This window comes from Manis javanica, chromosome 13, assembly GCF_040802235.1.
Source record: "Manis javanica isolate MJ-LG chromosome 13, MJ_LKY, whole genome shotgun sequence".
Classification (NCBI taxonomy): Eukaryota; Metazoa; Chordata; class Mammalia; order Pholidota; family Manidae; genus Manis; species Manis javanica.
The window spans coordinates 41,591,574-41,614,538 of NC_133168.1; the positions used below are offsets into that span (position 1 = coordinate 41,591,574).

General features: G+C 34.8%; 1 protein-coding gene across 7 annotated transcripts in view; it reads right to left on the reverse strand.

The window, feature by feature from the left end:
- Window positions 1-22,965, reverse strand: part of TBC1D32 (TBC1 domain family member 32) — a 207,353-nt gene that overhangs the window by 162,470 nt on the left and 21,918 nt on the right. For all 7 annotated transcript variants that reach the window (XR_005054532.2, XM_036993532.2, XM_036993536.2 and 4 more), the window contains 6 exons: window positions 6,727-6,795; window positions 4,700-4,825; window positions 2,190-2,268; window positions 1,945-2,048; window positions 1,789-1,850; window positions 944-1,088 (listed from right to left, as the gene is read on the reverse strand). Coding sequence is in view for 6 of the 7 variants with exons in the window: in XM_036993532.2 (XP_036849427.2) it covers window positions 944-1,088; window positions 1,789-1,850; window positions 1,945-2,048; window positions 2,190-2,268; window positions 4,700-4,825; window positions 6,727-6,795 (585 nt within the window). In the remaining variant the exon portion in view is untranslated. The remainder of the gene's footprint in view (window positions 1-943; window positions 1,089-1,788; window positions 1,851-1,944; window positions 2,049-2,189; window positions 2,269-4,699; window positions 4,826-6,726; window positions 6,796-22,965) is intronic.

Below are 22,965 nucleotides of genomic sequence, written 5' to 3' on the forward strand. Positions count from 1 at the left end.
TTCTTCTTAATTGTCTTACGAAATTATGACAAGTGTCAGATGTGAGGAACAAAGTGTTCAGATTAACCTACACTGAACATTTATCAAACATATATTACACAGTCCAGGTCACAGCTAAGTGCTAGACAGATTTATGTTTTGGTTCACTGGATATTTTTATACAGTTTAGACAATAAAAAGTAAAAAAAAGAAAAAAGCCTAGTATTCAAACTGTGCTAGCAGTAAATGAACATGGTGCTGCTCTGTACGGTCGGCCATGGCCGCAGCAACTCCCTCCCCTACTCTAACAAATACATAATGCCCAGTAGGCAGGCTGAGAAGGACAAAGATGTGAAAACACAGTTCAGGACTGCGGCTGCTAGTGCCAGACACAGACTACTCTCATTCAACAGCAGATGAGGAAGGTAATAATATAAAGATCTCTATGCTCTTAATATTAGGTTCAATCTAGGACAGTCATGCACTCCTTTGTAACGCCCAGAATTCAAGGTATTAAACATATTTCCCAAACTGGAGGTCCAGGAAGAGGCAAATGAAGAGATATTTCAGATATACCTCCTAAGTCAAAGAAAAATGGGCACTGAATCCTTATGTTCTACCACATCTGTGTAAACTAAAGAAGCTTTGAAGCTAAATAAGACCAGATTTTGGGTAGGTCATTCAGCTTAATGGATATTCAAATTAATATCCTATTCTGGCTCTGCCACTTACGAGGTAAACGATCTTAAGCAAGTTGCTTAATTTTTCTGTGCCTCAGTTGCTGCACCTGTAAATGGGGTAATAATGCCACCCATCTGGTAAATTGCTGTAAGAATTAAATGAATTAACACACACAAAAGCAATTTGAACTTTTAGCACCCAATAAACATGCAGACACTAGCTGTTCTTTGAAATGACAAAGCCATGAACTGAAAGGTATAAAACATATTCCATTTTTCCTTACCATCCACTTTTTGAACCACACAGCCTTAGTATCAACCAATGCAAGAAAGTGGATCGGATCCAAAATCTTTTGTGAGACATGATGACTTTCATCATATTTAACTGATAATAAGGACAAAGTACTCTCCACAATTTCTTCCATATACCTTAAGGTTTGGGAAAGAAGTGATTTTAGAAAAAAATGCTATTTCATATATATATATATGTATATATGCACACACACATATGTGTATATATATATGTATATGGGTATATATAAAGTACTTTATATATTAAATTATATAAAAGTTTTACAATCATGTAAAAAATATGTAAATACTAAACATTATATATATAGTGTATGTATATAGTACTGGTGATATATTTTGATTTTCCAGAATGATTAAATAATCTTTATTTTTGTATTTCAGTAAATGGCAGAGGTGGAATTCACACCCAATTTTTTCTGCTTTAAAAACTTACATTCTTTCTACTTCAGTATTGGCTCTCAAATTTAAACTGTCCATATTAGACTCACAGTTGCTCTTACAACCTTCCTAAAAATTTTAGAACTGAAATGGAAAAAGTTTAAAGAACACTTAAAGAACTTGTCCAAAGCAGCAAAGACCAGTAATTAAAGTACCTGAGCTACACCACTCTTTTTTAGTATGTTGTGATAAATAAAAGGTGTAAAATGATACTTGCACAGAGCCATCTACACAGCTAAATACAAACATGAAAAGTTAGAAAATAAACTTTACTAATCCCTTTCCAATCAAATAAATTACAACTGTCTTTACTCTCTTTCTTGATGTGTGGGATAATAACATCCCTGTATTTTATGTTGGCATAAATTAGGGGACGTACTTCTCAGGGTGACGAATCCAGAAAGATGGAGCCTCTTTCTGATATTCATTTAGAAGACGAACCTACAAAACAGTGCATAACAGTTCTCAAAAAATTAGAATTCTTAAATATGAACTATTTAAATAAAAATAAAACCATACTATAGCAAATAAATACCTTTTTAAGCAAGCGGATAACATTAGGATTAGTTGTATCTATACCAGCTGAAAGAGTAAGAATATGATTTTCTCTAGACAGAAAGTATAGCTCCAAATATTTAGCTGGAAAGAAAAAGTAAAATTAGATTATACTTATTGTATATATAAGATTATAATTATACAGTGATTTCTAAAAGTTATTTCCTATCCATTTTCTTAAGTATAAGAGAAAAAACATTTCTATAAAAGATTTAATAAACGTACCTAAGCTTGTATAAATTTCCTTGGTCATATGTAACGGCGAAAGTGTAAATGTCTGTGCATAGAATTTTAAAATCCGATCCTATAGAAATGAAACAAATTATTTGCAGCCAATATTCTTACAAAGATAGACATGAAAGAATCATTTTTCATAGTGAAAAAGTTAGAACATAAACAGAAACCATTCAGAAACTTAAAATTTACCTATAAAAATGGGCACATTCTTGTGTTGTCTGGGCAAAAAGTAAAACTGACCAAAACTAATAGTAAATCTAAGAAAGCAGTTTATTATTGTACAATCTGGTGGTAACAGATACAGACATGGGGATAAGGGAGGTTTGACAGACGAAGGTACAATGTAAAAAATATCAAATAAGGTAATAGGAATAGTAAATGTAAAAACAAAATAAACAAAAACCCACCTTTCTGTAAATTCAACATTTGTTTTTGTTTTTTTAAATTTCTTAAGTAAGTTTCAATAAACATTTAGGAATCTAATAATTTTGCCTATTCCCAAGAAAAATATTACATATTTTCAAAACTTTACATTAAAACAAAGTAGGAACTATCACAAGGTAAATGAACTAAATGAGATAACAGATGTAGTTAACAACATTACTTCAGCACTAGTTGGTACTCAAATCACCTTAAAAAGTGAGTTATTGTCATCTTAACCATACCAACTTTAATATTGTGATGAGACTGATCCTAATCAACTTCCCATTAAATAATATAAAATTCCCTACAATGTTCTATTCTGGGGAAAAAGAAACTAATAACCTTGCCTACAGCACATGTTAGGATTACATGCTTAGAAAAAAATGGCTACCCAAGTGACTACAGATACCTTCTAATAACCCAAAGAAATTCCTACTGAACACAGGATATTATATAATTTGGAAGTCTATTTTTTATACTTGTAGAAACTGGTAAGTATCTGTCACGTTTCAAACACTATAGGCTTCAATCAGTTATATGTAAGAGTCCTTTAGAACAGGAAATGAAGAAACAGAATCAAACACAAGAAATTTGGATTGAATATAAATTCGAAAAAACAAAAAGAATGTTCTTTACTCCAAAATGATTGTTTTTTTTTACCATTTCTCATCTACAACATCATCTTCCAATTACATTGCCTTAAGTATTTACAGTACTCTTGCTGCATAATGATCTGGAATGGCTAAATAAAGCCCGGTATACTGACCCATTAGGACATTTGCTGCTTTTAAAGTTGTTACATATTTTTTTTTTAATAATTAAAGGAAACTTACCTAGCCATTATTTTGTCTTTAAGTAAAGGAAAAACAAAGAAAAATATACGATTGTATTTCCTGTTAGAGAGCCTTGAAATATTAAAAGTGTGATGCTGAAATATCTTTTTCCCCTTTGAAGTTTTTGAATCACTGAATTTTTACAGAGGTCTGCATCACCCTCTGGTGTTAGTACATTGAACTACATCCAGATAGTAGATAACTGAACACCTTTTTCTCCCTTAAAAAAGTAACAAACATTGTTTCCAAACCACTTGTGTTTACCAGTACAATATACTGAGTTTTTTTAAGAACTGTTTGTTTACTGTCTGTCTCCTCTACTAGAAGGTATGTTCTATAAAGGCAAAGACTTTTGTCTTATTCAGAGTACATTCCCAACATCTAATCTACAATGATGCACAGTGTAGGTATTCAAGATACAGCTGTCAAACAGTTAGAAAAATTGAATTCTTGCACTAATGCCTAAAATTCTGTAAGAAATATTATAAATTTTAAAGCCAAATTTTTTACTAATATACCAGTCATGAAGAAAAAGATTCTCATTAAAAAAAAAAACAAAAAACTATTTATATTAACAACATGTGATGCTGGGATACAGTCAAGATTTTTTTAATTCACATCACAAATATTATCCATAGAATTATTTACCATAGTCTTATTTATATAATATGAGTTCCAGAGAAGTTATGTGAATTATTTTTTTCTTTTTTACATTTAATTATTTCCTTATTGGCTTCACAATTTTACAATTTTTGGAATTTTCTATATTTGCTTTATAATTTGTCTCAGTGTTATTCTCAACTCTTAGCTTTATAGTTGCCTAACCTTTTGAGGAATTAAGCAATCTCTGAACACTTAAATGCATAAGGAAAATGATTATGAACCTTTAGAAGTCTAATCATTTTAAGTTAAAATTTTCACATACAATGAATTCTCTCAAAAACACTAAGCATTCTTTTAAAATATTTCTTAATTCAAAAACAACACAAATATTTAGACATCCCTTTACAAGATTAACAGATATTATCTTGTATATTTTATTTGGCAATGAAGTATATTGACCATACTTTGAATCTCATGAAATATTAAGTTAATTCCTTTAAAGAATTTAACAATTCTAAAGCTGGAACTGAAATTCCATGACCATATATGAGCTATTATTAAGGAAAATTAGCATATTCCATTTTATTCTAGAATGACAGAAAAACAAATTTTTAAATATTTCTATAAGCATTTCCTTACACTAAACACAGGATCAGGATCTGAAAGAGACACTGTCAGTTTTTCACAAAGAATGGTCCAATTTTCACAGTTGAGAACATCAGATGGTGGAGCTGAACATAACGTTTGCAAGGCTTCATATCTCACCTATAATTTTAAAAATATTTTTATTAATACTCAGCCAATAGAATAATATCAATTCTTCAAATCTTTAATAACACTGAAAGGCAGAGTTTGGATAATTGCTTTAAACAGTCAATTAATGAGAATCAGATCTCCTTTTACAAAGCAATTCTTGAGAACTCATTTTTTAAACTGTATTAAACAAAGGGGGAAAGTTTATTTTATGTAAAATCAAAAATTAAAACTCTAAGTGTATTATAAGATTCTAGGCGACATGTCTCATTGGAAGAGAAGGAAGGATGGTGGTCAAATTTCAATCAGCAGGGCAAAGTTCTCCCATGGCTCCATCCCACAGACTCTACCCTACCTGAGGAGGTCCCCATGGTTGGTCCTAAGTTTTAGTGCTTTAATTTTAAACACTGCCCCGAGATGCCCTGGGGAGGCACTCCCATTCCAGGATAAATAAACAATTCTCGCAAAACAACTGGGACTTATTTTTGCTGCTACACCGTATTTCCTGACCTTTTTAACCACTGAATTAGAAAAAAGTAATTCAACATTATGCAAAATTGTATCTCTGTATTTTCACAGAAAACTTACTTCTTAATCATTCTTCTCAAAATCCAATCAGAATTCACTCAAAACAGTATGACCTAAGACATCAGTGGAGAGTAGCTCTACTCCAGTCATGAATGGAGCAAAGCATCTACCCTCAGCTCACTCTCCAAGTGGCATAGTAATAATAAACTAGTGTAGTGAGTAATAAATAATACACTGATTCCAACCTGTTTCTCAAAATTGGTTGATTTCCAGCTGAAGCAACTGAAGCCCAGTAATAAAAAAAAAAAAAAAAAAAAAAGGTGAAGAAACAAAGAAAAGAGCTAAGACCTCAGGAAACCATACTCTGAATCAGGGTATCAAGTTCTAGCTGAAAAATACAGAATACATTTAAAAGTGCCTTTATATTCATATAAAAGAAGAACTCCTAAATATAACTTTATTTATGATAGGGATTAGGGGAACTATGGAGCAAGTTTAAAAACATTAATTTCTCCATTTTTAGTACAAAATCCCACAAAGAATTTACTACCTGCAGAAGAATAAAAGTTTCTGACCAAGTACAGATTTCCAAATAATCCACTTAAACTCAAGACAATGAGACTGTTCTAATATAAAAGTCAAGTCCTATTTCCAGTATCTCTTGAAACATCACATTTATTAAGAACTTAGAAAGAAAATAAAAAATCAAAAAGCCAATAAAAAAGTTACTATTTTTTTAAGGAAAACCACCAACAGTAAGTTCATTTAATTTAAAACAAAAAGCTGAAGAAAAACTATTTCAAAAATTGAGACCAAATGCCAAAATATATACAAATTCTTAGGTACTTCAAAAATCCTATAACATTTTTTATTTCAGACTGATTTTCAAATGAAATAAAACTTTGTAAACAATAATGATTATAATCTTTTAAAATATAAACAGGCACACTGCAATAGAATTTTGAAGAAATTATTTTTCTAATAAATGAATGTATGTGTCAAAGTTGCTCATATTTTCCAGAAGTAGAGAGAACATTAAATGAATACTTTTTCTTCAAAGAAATCACTAAAATAACACATCCAAAGCAACAGTGAAGGAAAAATTTGGGGCACAACGGCTTGCAACTTCATCCCTTCAAAATTGAAATGAGAAATAAAAATCTCCTCTTGTAAACATGACAAGTTTCTAAGAGGCTTCCTTCTCTGTGACCTTTCATTTCAAGGCTGAGAAGTCTAGCAGGGGTATCAGTCTAAGACTGCCATAATAATAAAAGCCTATCTTCCAAAGAAGCAGTCTAGCTACGCCTGATTATGATCTATTATAAATAAACACACACACACATGCCCCTAAGCGAACCTGATCTTAAACTCTCCTTTAAACTTACCTCTTTAGGTTGCCCAGGATCCAAGTGGTCTAAAATCAATTGTAATTTTCCTTGACAAAGTTTGTAACTCTGCAACACAATTGATAGAACAACTTTTTAGTAAACTTCAGAAGTACTGCTATAAATGATTCTTTTAATATAATTCCTAGCACAAAATACATTCTGAACAGAAGGGAATGATCTATTTCAATTTGGCAGCAAACTTTGAATTTTTGTTTCCCAAGGCATTTAAATGGGAACTGAATGTCCCAGCACAACAGAGTACCTTCATGTATATGAAAATTATTATTTGTTGAGCAATTGTAATGTATACAAGATTATAAGACTGAAAAGACATAGAGCCAAAATGTTTTATACTCAAAAATGTGAGATGAATGAAACAAACATACAACAACATAAAAAAGGAGGCATTAATAAATAGTACCCTAGGAAAAGCTATGATGCAGCTAGAACTTTCTTGTTCTTTCTCTTTCCTGTACTTTTGGTACCCTTTCTCCATGCCTCCTCTTTGGTGAAAAATTCCTGAAGTAAAAAATTTCATCTAAAAAGTTAACAGCAAACCAGAAACTTCTTGCCAAAGTAAGCTCAAATAAGAGTAATATCTAAAATATTTATCTAAAAATAAAATTGCAGTAGCTGCCATTTATTATATATTATGTAACAAGCCCTATCTCAATTCACAATGATTCTGTGAAATATGAGGAAAATAAAAACAAAGAAATTAATTAACTTCTCCAACTCACCCAGCTATCAGAACTGGATTCTTATCCACATTTTTACTATCTATACTCTCTCTCCTGTGGTGCTCTCTTCTAGTTCTTTAAGCATATCACAATAACTCAAGATTTACAGCAGGCCCTTCATTTCCAAAGTTACATATATAATTATCCTCTCAACATTTCCACTTGGATGTCTAATAGTCACCTCAAACTTAACATGTCCAAAATAGAATTCTTGGTTTTATTCCAAACATGCTCCTCCCTCAAACATCTCTATTTTGGTAAATGACACTACTGGCCTAAATTTTGACTTAGGTCAAATATAGGAGTCAATCTTGATTCTTCACTTTCTCTCATTTTCTCATGTTCTCTTAGGAACAACATCATTAACTCCTGAAGGACAACCCCAATTTCTTGTAGCTTAACTACCCATTACCACTTCCTTGCTAAAATGCTAGGTCAAAAACATCACCAACTCTAAACTACTTCAGTCCATTCTAACTGGTCTCTCTTCTTCTACTCTTATTCCACCTACCCTTATTCTTCTACCCCATTTCAACCCACCGTCCATTCTCTAGCAAAAGTCATGTGGGGGGGGGTCTCAAAATTATAAATCAAATCCCCTCATCTCCCTTACTTCAGCCCCACAAAATACTTCTTTACTCTGAATACAAAAGGTTTCCTTACATGGTCTAGCCCCTACTTATCTAACCCTTTCTCATACCATTCTTCTCTCTGCCATCCAAGCTTCAGTCACCTGTCCTTTTCTCCATCCTTAGAAGATTCCATGCTCAGTCTAGCCTAAGAATATCTGCCACTGCCATTCCTTCCACTTGACAATGCTCTTCCTCCAGAACTTTGCATGGTCTCCCTCCTGTCACTTAGAATTTCATTGTTTTCACTACAGTATCCCCAATACTGAGATAGTATCTGATGCACAGCAGGCATTCAATACACAGTTTAATACAAGAATATCCCCAAAGCCAGTCTTTCCATGTTGCATGTCCCTAAGAAAATACAGGATACACAGAGCCACTCCATAATAAACCCAAAACAGCATATATCACCCAACATAAATTTTCTTATTAAAATGTCCTTATTTTTACTCTTTTCTAGAAGTATGCAGTTCAACTACTGAGAAGTACTATAAGTTAAATAGAGCTTTAAAGTACTATAAATTAAATAGAGCTTTAATTTTGAATTTCCATTATATTGTAGTTTAAGTACTAAGATTTATAACAAGAGTAAATGTAAGTATATGAACACAGCTGTCTTGCCTAATGGAAAAATATATAGACAAAGATAACAGGATATATTATATATATATATATATATATATATATACACACACACACACACACACACATATATACTTCTCTGCATATGTTTAAGTATATAGCCAGGTTATAGTGTATATATATATAAATAAATCTGAAAATGTTTCCTAAGGTCTCACTTATTTAGGTGGCTTGAGTAGTAACACCTCTGCACAGATGATTCACTGTGTTATCCCCAATCTTTCTACCAAGTGCATCTGCATTTTCAACTACTTGTTACACTATTGAGAAACCTTACTAGTATTTAAAATCCAATATAAGCAAGAAAAAAAATAAGGAGAAAGGGAAGGAAAAAGCAAAGCAAAGGAAATAAAATGATCTCACCACTTTCTTCTCCACACCTGACCGTCCTCCCTAATCCCAGCTATGGTTCTTGACACCACAGTCTTCTAGCCACCATGGCTTGAAACATAGCTAGACATTTAACTCTACTCCCTCTTTGTATTACTTGGATCAAAACACTTCAATAATCAAATTTAGCTATCCTACCTCTGTAATAATGTTGATATCAATCCCCATTTATGCCTACAGAGCCTCTTCAGTTCAGGCCCTAATTACTTATTACTCTGACTACCATGTTAGCCTGCCAACTTATCTCCCTCCATCCACTTTCTTCCCCTTTCATGTCCTTCTGCACACAACTGTTGGGTAAATCTCCCTGACATATGCTTTTCTGTTTAGAAACCTAAAATCATTCACCTTTATTTACAAAGCAATCCAACTTATTTTTGAATGCATATTCATTCCTCAAATATTTATCATCTACTGTGTCACATACATATTATGTACCAGGTACTATGATTTTATGGGTAGGAACTATAAATAATGATTAAGATATAATCCTTGTTCTTGCTCCATCATCTGGTCTTAATCTACCCTTCCAATTTACTTCTGACAAACTCTTCTAACTCTTCACATAAACTAATCACGGCTTTTGGATATGCTATATTCTTTGATTTAGAGCTTTTGTCCATTCACTTGTCTGAAATATTTTCCTCTATAGCTTTGATATTCTTCATTATAAGAATTTCTTTGCAATTCTCATATTCTTTCTACCTTATAACTTTTATATATATATATATACTGTTTATTTACTATTTCAAGTAAGCTCTTGAATAATGCATATCTGAATAATCTTTGAAGTTTTGCAGCGCCTAACAATACTACATATAACATCTGCCCAATACATTTTTTTTTTCACTTTATATGAGGTTTTTTTTGGAATCATTAATATACAATCACAAGAGCAACTGTGATTACTAGATTCACCCCATTCTCAATTCCCCACCACATACCCCATTACAATCACTATCCATTAGCATAGTAAGATGCTATTGACTCACCACTTTTCTTCTCTGTGCTATACTGCCTTCCCCATAAGCCCCTACATTATGTGAGCTGATCGTAATGCCCTTATTCCCCTTACCCCTCCCTTCCCACCCACCCTCCCCAGTCCCTTTCCCTTTGGCAACTGTTAGTCCATTCTTGGGTTCTGTGAGTCTGCTGCTGTTTGGTTCCTTCAGTTTTTACTTTGTTCATATGCTCCGGAGATGAGTGAAATCATTTGGTACTTGTGTTTTACTGCCTGGCTTATTTCACGGAGCATAATAGCCTCTAGGTCCATCCATGTTGTTGCAAATGGTAGGATTTGCTTTCTTCTTACAGCTAAATATTCCATTGTGTATATGAACATATCTTTTTTATCCATTCATCTACTGATGGACACTTACATTGCTTCTATTTCTTGGCTATAGTTGTGATAAATATAGGGGTGCATATGTCTTTTTGAAACTGGGATCCTGCATTCTTGGGGTAAATTCCTAAGAGTGGAATTCCTGGGTCAAATGGTATTTGTATTGTTAGATTTTTGAGGAACCTCCATACTGCTTTCCACAATGGTTGAACTAATTTACATTCCCACCAGCAGTGAAGGAGAGTTCCCCTTTCTCTGCATCCTTGCCAGCATTTGTTGTTCCTAGTCTTTTCTAGGTTGGTCATCTTAAATGGTGTGACGTGTTATCTCATTGCGGTTTTAATTTGCATTTCTCTGATAATTAGTGATGTGGAGCATCTATTCACGTACCTGTTGGCCATCTGAATTTCTTCTTTGGAGAAGTGTCTGTTTATGTCTTCTGCCCATTTTTTAATAGGATTATTTGCTTTTTGGATGTTGAGGCATGTGAGTTCTTTATGCATTTTGGATGTTAACCCCTTGTCAGATATGTCATTTACAAATACATTCTCCTATACTGTAGGATGGTTTTTGCTCTATTGATGGTGTCCTTTGCTATACAGAAGCTTTTTAGCATGATGTAGTCCCATTTCTTCATTTTTGCTTTTGTTTCCCTTGCCCAAGGAGATGCTCAGGAAAAAGTCGCTCAAGTTTATATTCAAGAGATTTTTGCCTATGTTTTTTTCTAATAATTTTATGGTTTCAAGACTTATATTGAGGTCCTTGATACATTTTGAGTTTACTTTTGTGTATGGGATTAGGCAATAATCCAGTTTCATTCTCTTGCATGTTGCTGTCCAGTTTTGCCAACACCAGTTGTGAAAGAAGCTGTCATTTCCCCATTGTATATCCATGGCTCCTTTACCATATTTTAATTGACCATATATACTTAGGTTTATATCTGAGCTCTCTAGTCTGGTCCATTGGTCTATGGGTCTCTTCTTGTGCCAGTACCAAATTGTCTTGATTACTGTGGCTTTGTAGTAGAGCTTGAAGTTGGGGAGTATAATCCCCCCAGCTTTATTCTTCCTTCAAAGGATTGCTTTGGCTATTCGGGGTCTTTTGTGGTTCCATATGAATTTTAGAACTATTTCCTCTAGTTCGTTGAAGAATGCTGTTGGTATTTTCATAGGGATTGCATTGAATCTGTAGACTGCTTTAGGCAGGATGGCCATTTTGACAATATTAATTCTTCCTCTCCATGAGCACGAGATATATTTCTATTTATTGGTGTCTTCTTTAATTTCTCTCATGAGTGTCTTGAAGTTTTCATGGTATAGGTCTTTCACCTTCTTGGGTAGGTTTATTCCTGATACAAGTACTGCAACTCCTGCTCTTTTCTCCCTATTAGTTGCATGAAATATCTTTTTCCATCCCTTCACTTTCAGTCTGTGTATGTCTTTGGTTTGAAGTAACTATCTTGTAGGCAGCATATAGATGGGTCTTGTTGTTTTATCCATTCAGGAACTCTTTGTCTTCTGATTGGTGCATTCAGACCATTTACATTTAGGGTGATTATCAACAGGTTATGTACTTATTACTATTGTAGGCTTTAGATTTGTGGTTACCAAAGGCTCAAGGGTAATTCCCTTACTATCTAACAGTCTAATTTAACTCACTTAGTATGCTATCACAAATACAACCTAAAAGTTCTTTTTTTTCCCCTGTTTTCTTCCTCCTCCATTCTTTACAAATTAGGTATCATATTCTGCTCTCTTTTTCTACCTCTTGATTGACTATGGGGGTAGTTGATTTGATTTTGCATCTGATTAGTAATTAATTGTTCAACTTCCTTTACTGTGGTTTTATTTCCCCTGGTGACAGCTATTTAACCTTAGGAACACTTCCATCTATAGCAGTTCCTCCAAAATACACTGTATAGATGGTTTGTGGTGGGTAAATTCTCTTAGCTTTTGCTTATCTGGAAATTGCTTAATCCCTCCTTCAAATTTAAATGACAATCTTGCCGGATATTCTTGGTTAGAGGCCCTTCTGCTACATTGCTTTAAATATATCATGCCACTCCCTTCTGGCCATTAAGGTTTCTGCTGAGAAGTCTGATGATAGCCTGATGGGTTTTCCTTTGTATGTGATCTTATTTCTCTCTCTGGCTACTTTTAAAAGTCTCTCCTTATCTGTGATCTTTGCCATTTTAATCATATGTCTTCGTGTTGTCTTCCCTGGGTCCCTTGTGTTGGGAGACCTGGGCACCTCCATGGCCTAAGAGACTATCTCCTTCCCCAGATTAGGAAAGTTTTCAGCAATTACCTCCTCAGACACTTTCTGTCCCTTTTTCTCTATGTTCTTCTTCTGGTACCCCAATAATGCAAATATTGTTCCATTTGGATTTGTCACATAGTTCTCTCAATATTCCCTCATTCTTAGAGATCTCTTTTTTTCTCTCTGTGCCTCAGCTTCTTTCTATTTCTCTTCTCTAATTTCTATTCTATTTATTTTCTCTTCTTCTACATCTAACCTGCTCTTAAATCCCTCCATTGTGTTTCATTTCAGATATGTACTTTCTTAATGATTTAATCTCCATCCTAAATTCATCCCTTGGTTCTTGAATATTTCTCTGTACCTCCGTGAACATGTTTATGATTTTTATTTTGAACCTCTTTCAGGAAGATTGGTGAGTTCAGTTTCATTTGGCCCTTTTTCTGGTGTTAGTGAGATTTTTGTTTGAATCCAGTACCTTTGACGTTTCATATTTGTATGTGGCGCTCTCTTGTGCCCAGAAGGTCTGCTCTCTGGAGCTGCTCAGCTCCTGGAGTGATATTGGAGGTCACAGGGGAGTGGCACTGGTGCCTGGGGGGAGGAAAGCTGTTTTCTGCTTCCCGGCTGCACTGCCTGTCTCTACTGTCAGAACAAGTGGGCCAAGCACACAGGTGTAAGCCTCTGCTTTGTGCTGTAGGCAGGGCCTCCCTCTGGCTGGCCTGACACCAGGGCAGGGACTGCCAGTTTGCAAGCCAGTGCCCACAGGCCAGGAGGAAGGTGCAGCAGGCTGCGTATCACAGTGGAGGGTGCCTCAGAGCTGAGTAGCCAGCAAGGGTGACAGTGTGCCTGAAGCTCCTGAAAGTTCCAATACATATTTGGTGGACGAATATTAATCAAAAGAGTTGTAGTCCCTCAATTCTACCTTTGTATTTGCCTTTCCTCCCAGGTTATAATGCATATTAAAAAAGCATAGCCTTTAACAGTTATGTGATTGGAGTAGACTCTTTAATCTATTTACTACCCTAAAGATTCCTTTAATTATCTTCTTTAAAGTCTCTGAAAATGTTATTTAAGCAATGAAGTAACGGTTACTCTAGAAATCAGTCAGATACGTTCCTTGAAGGTTACTAGTGTTTCCTAAGGCCTCATTTTGTGTTATGTATCAGTGGGTAGACAAAGTGCCACAGCAACTAACTTTAATAATTTATTTAACTAGAAGAAGTAGATAATGAACTCCATTGAATACAGATGTTAGATTTTCATCTCTTCTAAGTATTTCTTAGATTAAAAATTTCTGAGGAGGGAAGCAGTTGATTTGTAAAGTCAACTTGGTTTGTAAAGCAACACAAGACAGATCTATTAGTGATATCAATACAGGTAGGTATTTCCAAAGGAAAGTTTTTAAAAAAAATTTACATGTTTTAAAAGTATAAACTAAGTAAACCACTTCTGAGAAAATTCTAAAGGGAAAAGAAAAAGAACTATAATAGGTTAACAGACTACAATGTATTTAGTCCTCTTATATGATCATATGGGTCCTAATTAAAGGTATTTACATGCTAAAATAACTGATACATTTCTGTCAGATGCACTTTACCCAAAGATTAAAAACATAAAACACATTTTGTATTTTGTATAGATATATTTAATTACTTTATTACAACATATGCTGCCAAAATATTCACATTATTTAATGATTATACCTACAACCAAAAAAGAAAAATCAAGCTACCTACCAAATTAATTTACCATAGAAGGTCTCTAGTTTAAATGTCTCATTGATAAGTAGTATAAACATTAAAATACAACCAAAGACAACTGCTGTTGTTTAAATCACATGTTTATGGGAAATATGTAAATATTGAACATAATGATATGTCAGCCTTTAATATGTCTATCTGAAAATGATTTCCTTTCTATTCTTAAAAGGAAAAGAACCACCACCCAGTGATAATGATAACTTCAAATACTTATGTAAGTGCTTAGTATGTGCCAGATATTATCTAAAATGCTTCATACACAATAAAGCATTTAAACTGCAAAGCAACCCTTTAAGGTTCTATTACCATACCCATTATGAGAGTAGAAAACAGGTACTAAGATTAAGAAACCAAGGTCCACAACTCCTCAGTGGGAGAGCCAGTTTCAGACTGTTTTGTTCCCAATATTCAAAATGTATTAGCGTTATGTAGAATAGCTTTTTCAAACTTTTGTGCCTCTACAGCTTTTTAAATTACGCACCCACCCTTCACTAAGCTTTACAGTACTAAAGTTACTAATTCAAAACAAAAACAAGGTGTCTTACCAATAGGTTTCAGCCCCAGGCAAGTTCACTATGGATTCAATGTGACCAAAGAAATGACAGTAGAAAGTTGGTTATACCCAGCTTTATTTCCACGATGGCAGGTTAATCAATAGAATCTTGCCCACTCACAGGGAGTCTGCATATAGCAAGCCAGTCTCTGTCTCTGGACCTCTCTGCCTGCACAGCTGTCCTCTGGGCTTCTCTGCCCTCACAGCCATCCTCTGGGCCTCTGTCTTCAGCACTGCCACCACTCCAGCCTCTGTTCTCTTGTAGTTGTGCCACCATGTGGCCCAGAGCACTGGGCAGAGCTCTTTATATGAAGTCAATAATGACACATTGACCACATGTATGTAGTAAGCTAGCCAACCAGGGTCAGGTAAGAATCCTGGCCACAGAAACATTAATTTTATCCACACAAGGTTAAAGAAAATGAAACATTTTCAAATGATAAACTGTCATTAATTTCTTAGATGTTTTAATTATGTTTAACAAAGAATTTTTGTACTTTTCTTTGAAAGTGCTAATCTGAGAGGTAATAACAAAAATCTACTAACATTTTAAAACACAAAGAAACTGTAGGTATTCATAAGAAAGAATATTAGCAGTGTTGATCAAAGAAATTAGTTTTTCTGGTGTCAAATTGTTTCTAGAGATTACTATTAAACAATCAAGTAAAAAAAAAAAAAAACCCTTACACCTGCACCTACCCAGTTCTTCTCCTGAACAATCTACCTGTTTTGAGCCTACCTTAAGGAAGCTACACTTTCAATGTTACCATGTTCTTTTTCCAGTGTCAGCTATCTTTCATTTTTACATTTTTTTAAACTTTTAGGCCCCTAGCTTTTTCTGCATATAAGAATAAAAAATCTTTTTAATTGAGGGTTGCTAGAGATGAACTTCTAAAGTATGGTTTGGGCTGTGGCTATCTATCTCATCTGAGGTTTCACCCCTGGCCAAGTTCACTCTGGATTTGGTTAAGACCAAAAAATGACAACAGAATATTCTTGGGATAAAAGGGCTTATAGCCAGTTTATTCTCATGGTGGCAGGCTAAGCACTAGAATCCCATCTGCCTCAGGGCAAATTTGCATGCAGCAAGCTGGACTTTGCCTCCAGGCCTCTCCACCATCTCGCAGCCCCAGAACACTGAGTGGAGATATTTTTTATAGAGTCAGTAATAGCCCATTGCCAACACGTGTTTAAGCCTGTGCCTGCAGGCACTGCACATGTGCAGTGGTCAAGCAGAACAGGGGCAGGTGAAAATCCTGGCCATGGAACTTCCATTTTCTCTACACTATCCTACTGTAGTGGCTTGTGTTGTTGAGAAAGAGATGAGTCTCTTCTAATTCCTCAGCAGCAGTAGAAACTCTGAAAAGAATAGTTCTTCACCCAAAAGAACATTTTAAAAGCTTTGAAGATTTTAGGAGTGGCCAGAATATGGGTTGAACTCAAAATGCCATGATTAAGCTTTCAATAGTTAGGGCGAAACATAAATTAATGCGGTTGAAAGCACATATTCTTAAAATGTAAATAGCCATGCACTCAATAGGAAAAAGCTACTCAAGAAAATTCTCAGGAAGAATTCCAAACTTAGCAACAAGACAGAGCTCAGGCTGTTCCCAAATGGAAGCTCAAACACAAAGTCACAGGAACAGTATCTTCTTATTCAGGAATTAATAAAAAAAAAAAAAAGAGGAAACGACAAGCCCTACCCTTTGTGTGCAAGGTGAAGACAGGCCAACTAGTAAGGTCAGTGGTTACATTTCGTTTCCTATTGCTACTGTAACAAATTAGTGACTTAAATCAACACAAATTTATTATTGTACAGTTCCAGAAATCAGTAATCTGAAATATAACAGCAGGGTTGTGGTCCTTCCCAAGGCTCTAACGTAGAACCCACTTCCTTGCCTTTTCCACCTTCTAGGGACTGCCTGCATCCTTTGCCTCAAAGGCCTCCTTCCATCTTCAAAGCCAACAATCACATCCCTCAGGCCTCTACTTCACCTTCACAGAACCTTCTCTAACTCTGATCCTCCTGAATCTCTCTTTTATAGACCCTTGTGATTACACTTGGCCCACCTGGAGAGTCCACAATAATCTCCACATCTGAAGATACTCAATTTATATCACTTTACAAAACTGTGGACATCTGACATAACAGGTTCACAGGTTCTAGACATCAAGACATGGATATCTTCAAGGGGTCTCTTATTCCATCTACCCTAAGTATCAAAGGATGGGTTTCAAGGAGGGGCTCCCTTAAAAGCAAAGAAACAGTAAATGCCTTAAACAGGTTCACATTATGCAAGAGCAATAGGTGACTGTTATCCTAAACTCACGTACTCTATATAAAAGGCACACCTTGGTGTTCACCTGGAATATAATATATAACATAGTTTCATGCTATCAAACAGCATAATGCTCTGCTGCAGTACAGTGAATACCATCAGGGAAGACAGAAAAACTGCAACACGGAAGGATATGAATTTTGAAATCAATGTACATTAGAAGTAAGCCTCCAATTTCCTAGCAGTAGAAAATGACCCAGAAAAGCTCAGTTAGAAACCATACAGGAGCACAGCTGAGCAATTTTCTATTTGAGTACATGTCTGAATAGCATCCATTTCAGCACACCCTTTAAGAGATAGCAACAATGAAAGCTCACACGGATAGAGCAGCAGTGACTATTCTAAGGACTTGATATACACTGATTCAGTTTATATTCCCAGCAACCCTATGAGGTAAATGGTATTATCACTCCCATTTTACAAATAAAAAACACTATGGCACATAACACTAAGGGAACTTAAGACATTTGTTCTAGGCCACATAGCTAGTACGTGGTGGAACCAACCCAAGCAGCCTCCAGGCTGTGTAGCACAGAACAAAGAGAACACAATTTGGAGGGAGAGAAATCAGACTTAAATTCATGATTCACTCTTCACTAGCAACAGGAGTCAATAAATTACCTGTTTTTATAAGCTGCTTTTCTTTGAAGTGAACTAGTAAGACCTAGTGAATATAAAGCCCAGAACAAGGAGAAATACATGGCTGCAATCTCAGGAACATATAACTCTAGTATTATTTCCAGCATTTTTTTACAGAGACTTTTTTCCAGGTTTAACGACATCAAATCCTTTCAGTGCTTTGGCTCACAACTATAGTAAAATCCAATCTCTCTTCTTTATTTTTTAATATCCTCAAACTTAAACCATTTTTCTCCAAGGCTAGCAATGTTCAAAGTTTTTCAATAAAGCATCAGATCCATATATAAGGTTGCAATTTTTTAAATAATAACAATGAAATAAAGCCTATTTTACTCACAAAATACAAGTATTTTAGTAGTATCAAAACAGCAGAATCAGAATTGTTTATTCAATATTATTCAGACCCATTTTTTTAAGCCCAGAGCAAATGACTTACTGATTTTAAAGGCATGATTAACAACATCAATATTTAATGGAATGAATGGCTGACATATTTTCAGAGACACTTTCACTTCTGAATATATTAATTTAGCCTTTCACTGGTCGGTTACAGTCTCTTTTTAGTCAGAGTATCTTTTTACTAAGCAGAAACATACCAACTGTCTCCTAGAGCTTAACCATAATGAAGGAGCTTTCAGAATAGTTCTGGCATTCATAGGTTTCTTTCCATATGTGAATATGGTTTATTTTACTTTCCTTTTTTTTTTTGAAGTATCATTGATATAGAATCTTATATTGGTTTCAAGTATATAACACAGTGGTTTAACAGTTAATCATATTACTAAATCCTCAACCCCACCAGTACAGTTACTATCAGTCAACAATGTTACAGAATCATTGGCTGTATTCTCCATGCTGTACTATCGTACCTGTGACCAACTTATATTTTGATCGAGAGTATTTCTGCCCCTTTATCCCCCTTACACTTCCCAGCTACCTATACCAAGCCCTTCCACATGGTAACCACAAATCACTTCTCAGTGTCTGGGTCTACTACTATTTTATTCATTCTGTACTGTTTTGTTTTTATATTCCATAAATAAGTAAAATCATATGATATGTCTTTCTCCACCTGGCTTATTTCACTAAGACCCATCCATGTTGTTGCAAATGGCAGGATTTCTCTATTTATATGGCTGAACAATATTTCCATTGTGTGTATGCACCACCTCTTCTTTATTCATTCATCTATTGATGGACACACTGGTTGCTCCTCTATCTTGACTACTGTAAACAATGTAGCAATAAATATAGGAGTGCATACATCTTTTCAAATTAGGGATTTGTTTTCTTTGGGTAAGTTCCTAGAAGTGGAATTACTGGGTCAAATGATAGTTTTCAGTTTTTTTGAAGAAGCTCCATATTGCTTTCCACAGTGGCTGCACCAATTGACATTCCCACCAACAGTGTAGGAGTGCTTCCTTTTCTCTACATCCTCACCACACTTGTTAGGTCTTGTATTTTGAATAGTAGCCAACACCACTGTAACTGAGATGAGGTGATATCTCACTGTGATTTTGATTTGCATCTCCCTGATGATTAGCAACATGGAGCATCTTTTCATGTGTCTGCGGCCATCCTGTTTCTCCTTTGGAGAAGTGTCTGTTCAGATCCTTCACTCATTTTTTAACTGGGTCATTTGTGTTTTAGGTTTTGAGGTATATAAGTTCTTTAAATATTTTGGATGTTAATATCTTATCAAATGAATCATTTACAAATATGTTCTCCCAAACTGTAGGTTGCCTTTTTGTTCTGCTGTTGGTGTCCTTTACTATACAGGGTATTTAGTTTGATGTAACCCCACTTGTTCACTTCTGATTTTGTTTCTCTTGCCCAAGGAGTCATGTCCAGGAAAAACTTGATCATTCTTGTGTTCAAGAGATTTTTGCTTGTTTTCTTCAAAGAGTTTTACAGTTCCATGTTTCATATCAGGTCTTTGATCCATTTCAAGTTTGCTTTTGTGTATGGAGTTAGTAATCCAGTTTCATTCTCTTGCTTGAAGCTGTTCAGTTTTCCCTCTACCATTTCTTAAAGAGGCTTTGTTTCCCCCATTGTATATCCAGGGCTCCTTTATCAATTATTTATTGGCCATATATGTGTGGGTTTATATCTGGGTTCTCTATTCTGTTCCATCAATCTATGGGTCTGTTCTTGTGCCAGTACCATACTATTTTGATTACTGTAGCTTTGTAGTATAGCTTGGAGTCAGGGGGCATATCCTCAGCTTTGTTCTTTCTCAGTGTTGCTTTAACTATTCAGGGTCTTTTGTGGATCCATATGAATTTTAGAACTATTTGTTCTAATTCATTGAAAACTGCTGTTGCTATTTTGATAGGGATTGCATTGAATCTAAAAATTGTTTTGGGCAGGAAGGCCATTTTAACAATACTAATTCTTCCTATCCCTGAGCATGGGATAGATTCCCATTTCTTTGTGTCTTCTTTAATTTCTCTCATGAATGCCTTAAAGTCTTCAATGTGTGAGTCTTTCACCTCACTGGTTAGGTTTATTACTACATATTTTATTCTTTCTGATGCAATTGTACATGGAATTGTTTTCCTGATTTTTCTTTCAGCTAGTTCATTGTTGGTACATAGGAATGCAAGAGATCTGTGTATTAATTTTGTATCCTGTAACTCTGCTGAACCCAGTTATTCTTTCTAATGTTTTTTTTGGTGGAGTCCTTAGGGTTTCCTATGTATCATCATGTCATCTCCAAATAGTGACAGTTTAACTTCTTCCTTACCAATGCAGATGCCATTTATCTTTTTGTGTTGTCTTACTACCATGGCTAGGCCCTCCAGTACTATGTTGAATAAAAGTGGTGAGAGTGTAAATCCTTGTCTTGTTTCTGATCTTAGAGGAAAAGCTTTCAGTTTTCCACCATTCAGTATGATGTTATTGGTGGGTTTGTTGTAAATGACCTTTATTATGTTGTTGCCTACCCTCTATAGCCATTTTGTCGAGTTTTCATCATGAATGGATATCGAATGCTGTTAAATGCTTTTTCAGCATCTACTGATGTGATCCTGTGGTTTTTATCCTTTTTGTTAATGTGGTATAAGATATTGATTTACAAATATTATACCATCCTTGCATCCCTGGAATAAATCCAACTTGGTTATGATGGAAGATCCTTTTGACATATTTTTGAATTTGGTTTGCTAATATTTTATTGAGGATTTGTCCATCTATGTTCACAGATACTGGTCTATAACTGTCTTTTTTTGTAGTGTCTTTCCCTGGTTTTGCTATTAGTTATGAGGGCCTCATAGAATGATTTTGGAAGTATTCCCTCCTCTTCTACTCTTTGGAATACTTTAAGAAGTATGGCTATTAGCTCTTTAAATGTTTGGTAGAATTCAGTTGTGAAGCCATCTGGTCCTAGACTTCTGTTTGCTGGGAGTTTTTTGATTACCAATTCAATTTCATTGCTGGTAATTGGTCTGTTCAGATTTTCTGTTTCTTCTTGAGTCAGTCTTGGTAGGCTATATTTTTCTAGGAAATTGTCCATTTCTTCCAGGTTGTCCAATTTATTGGCATATGATTTTTCATAGCATTCTCTAATAATTCTTTGTATTTCTGTGGTATCCTTTGTGACTACTGCTTCATTTGTGATTTTGTTTGTGTACACTCTCTATTCTTCTTAATAACTCTGACTATGGGTTCTATAAGTACATCTGATCTAGTGTATTATTCAGTGCCTCTTTCCTTCTTTATTTTCTGTCTGGTTTTCTATTGATGTGAGTGCTGTGTTATGAAGTCTCCTAAAATGAATGTGTTGCAATCTGTTTCCCCCTTTAATTCAGTTAGTATTTGTTTTACATATTTAGGTGTGCCTATGTTGGGTGCATACATATTTAAAATAGTTATATCCTCTTGGACTGATCCCTTTATCTTTAGGTAATGTCTTTATCTCTTGGGTTTTTTTTTTGAAATATATTTTGTCTGATATAAGTACTGCTACTCCTGTTCTTTTCAATTATTTGCATGAAATATCTTTTTCCATCCCTTCACTTCTAGCTTGTGTATGTCTTTAGGTCTGAAATGAGTCTACTGTAGGCAGCATATAGATGGGTCTTCTTTCTTCATTCATTCTCCCACTCTGTCTTTTGACTGGTGCATTCAGTCCATTTACATTTAAGGTTGATACGTATGTACTTATTGCCATTTTATTGTTTTCTGGTTGTGGGCAGCATATAGATGGGTCTTCTTTCTTCATTCATTCTCCCACTCTGTCTTTTGACTGGTGCATTCAGTCCATTTACATTTAAGGTTGATACGTATGTACTTATTGCCATTTTATTGTTTTCTGGTTGTGTTTGTACATCCTCTCTGTTCCTTTCTTCCTCTCTTATACTCTTCTCTTGTTAGAAGGTTTTCTTAGCATTGTGATTGGATCACTTCTGTAATTTTTTGTGTATCTATTATAGGCTTTAGATTTGTGGTTACTTTAGTTGTGGTTCAAGATAGCCTCCTGACTATGTAACAGTCTACATTAAGTTGATGATTGCTCTATTTCAAACACAATCTGTTAAGTACTTTTTTCTTCTTCCCCTCCCCTCCACACTTTATGTATTAGATGTCATAATCTGCACTTTTTGTGTAGCCCTTGACTGATTTTGTGTATAGTTGGTTTTACCATTTTGTTGTAATTTTGTACTTGCTTGGTAAATAATTGGTCTGCCTTTACTGTGGGTTACTATTTTGCCTTAGGAACATTTCCATCTAACAGCACTCCCTTTAACATATCCTGTAATGCTAGTTTAGTGGTTAAAAAATCCTTGTGCCTTCATTTATCAGGGAACTGTTTAATCTTTGCTTCAAATTTGAATGGCATACTTATTGAGTAGAGGATTCTTGGTTGAAGTTCCTTCTGTTTCAGTACATTAAATATTTCATGCCACTCCCTTCTGGCCTATAAAGTTTCTGTGAAGAAGTCT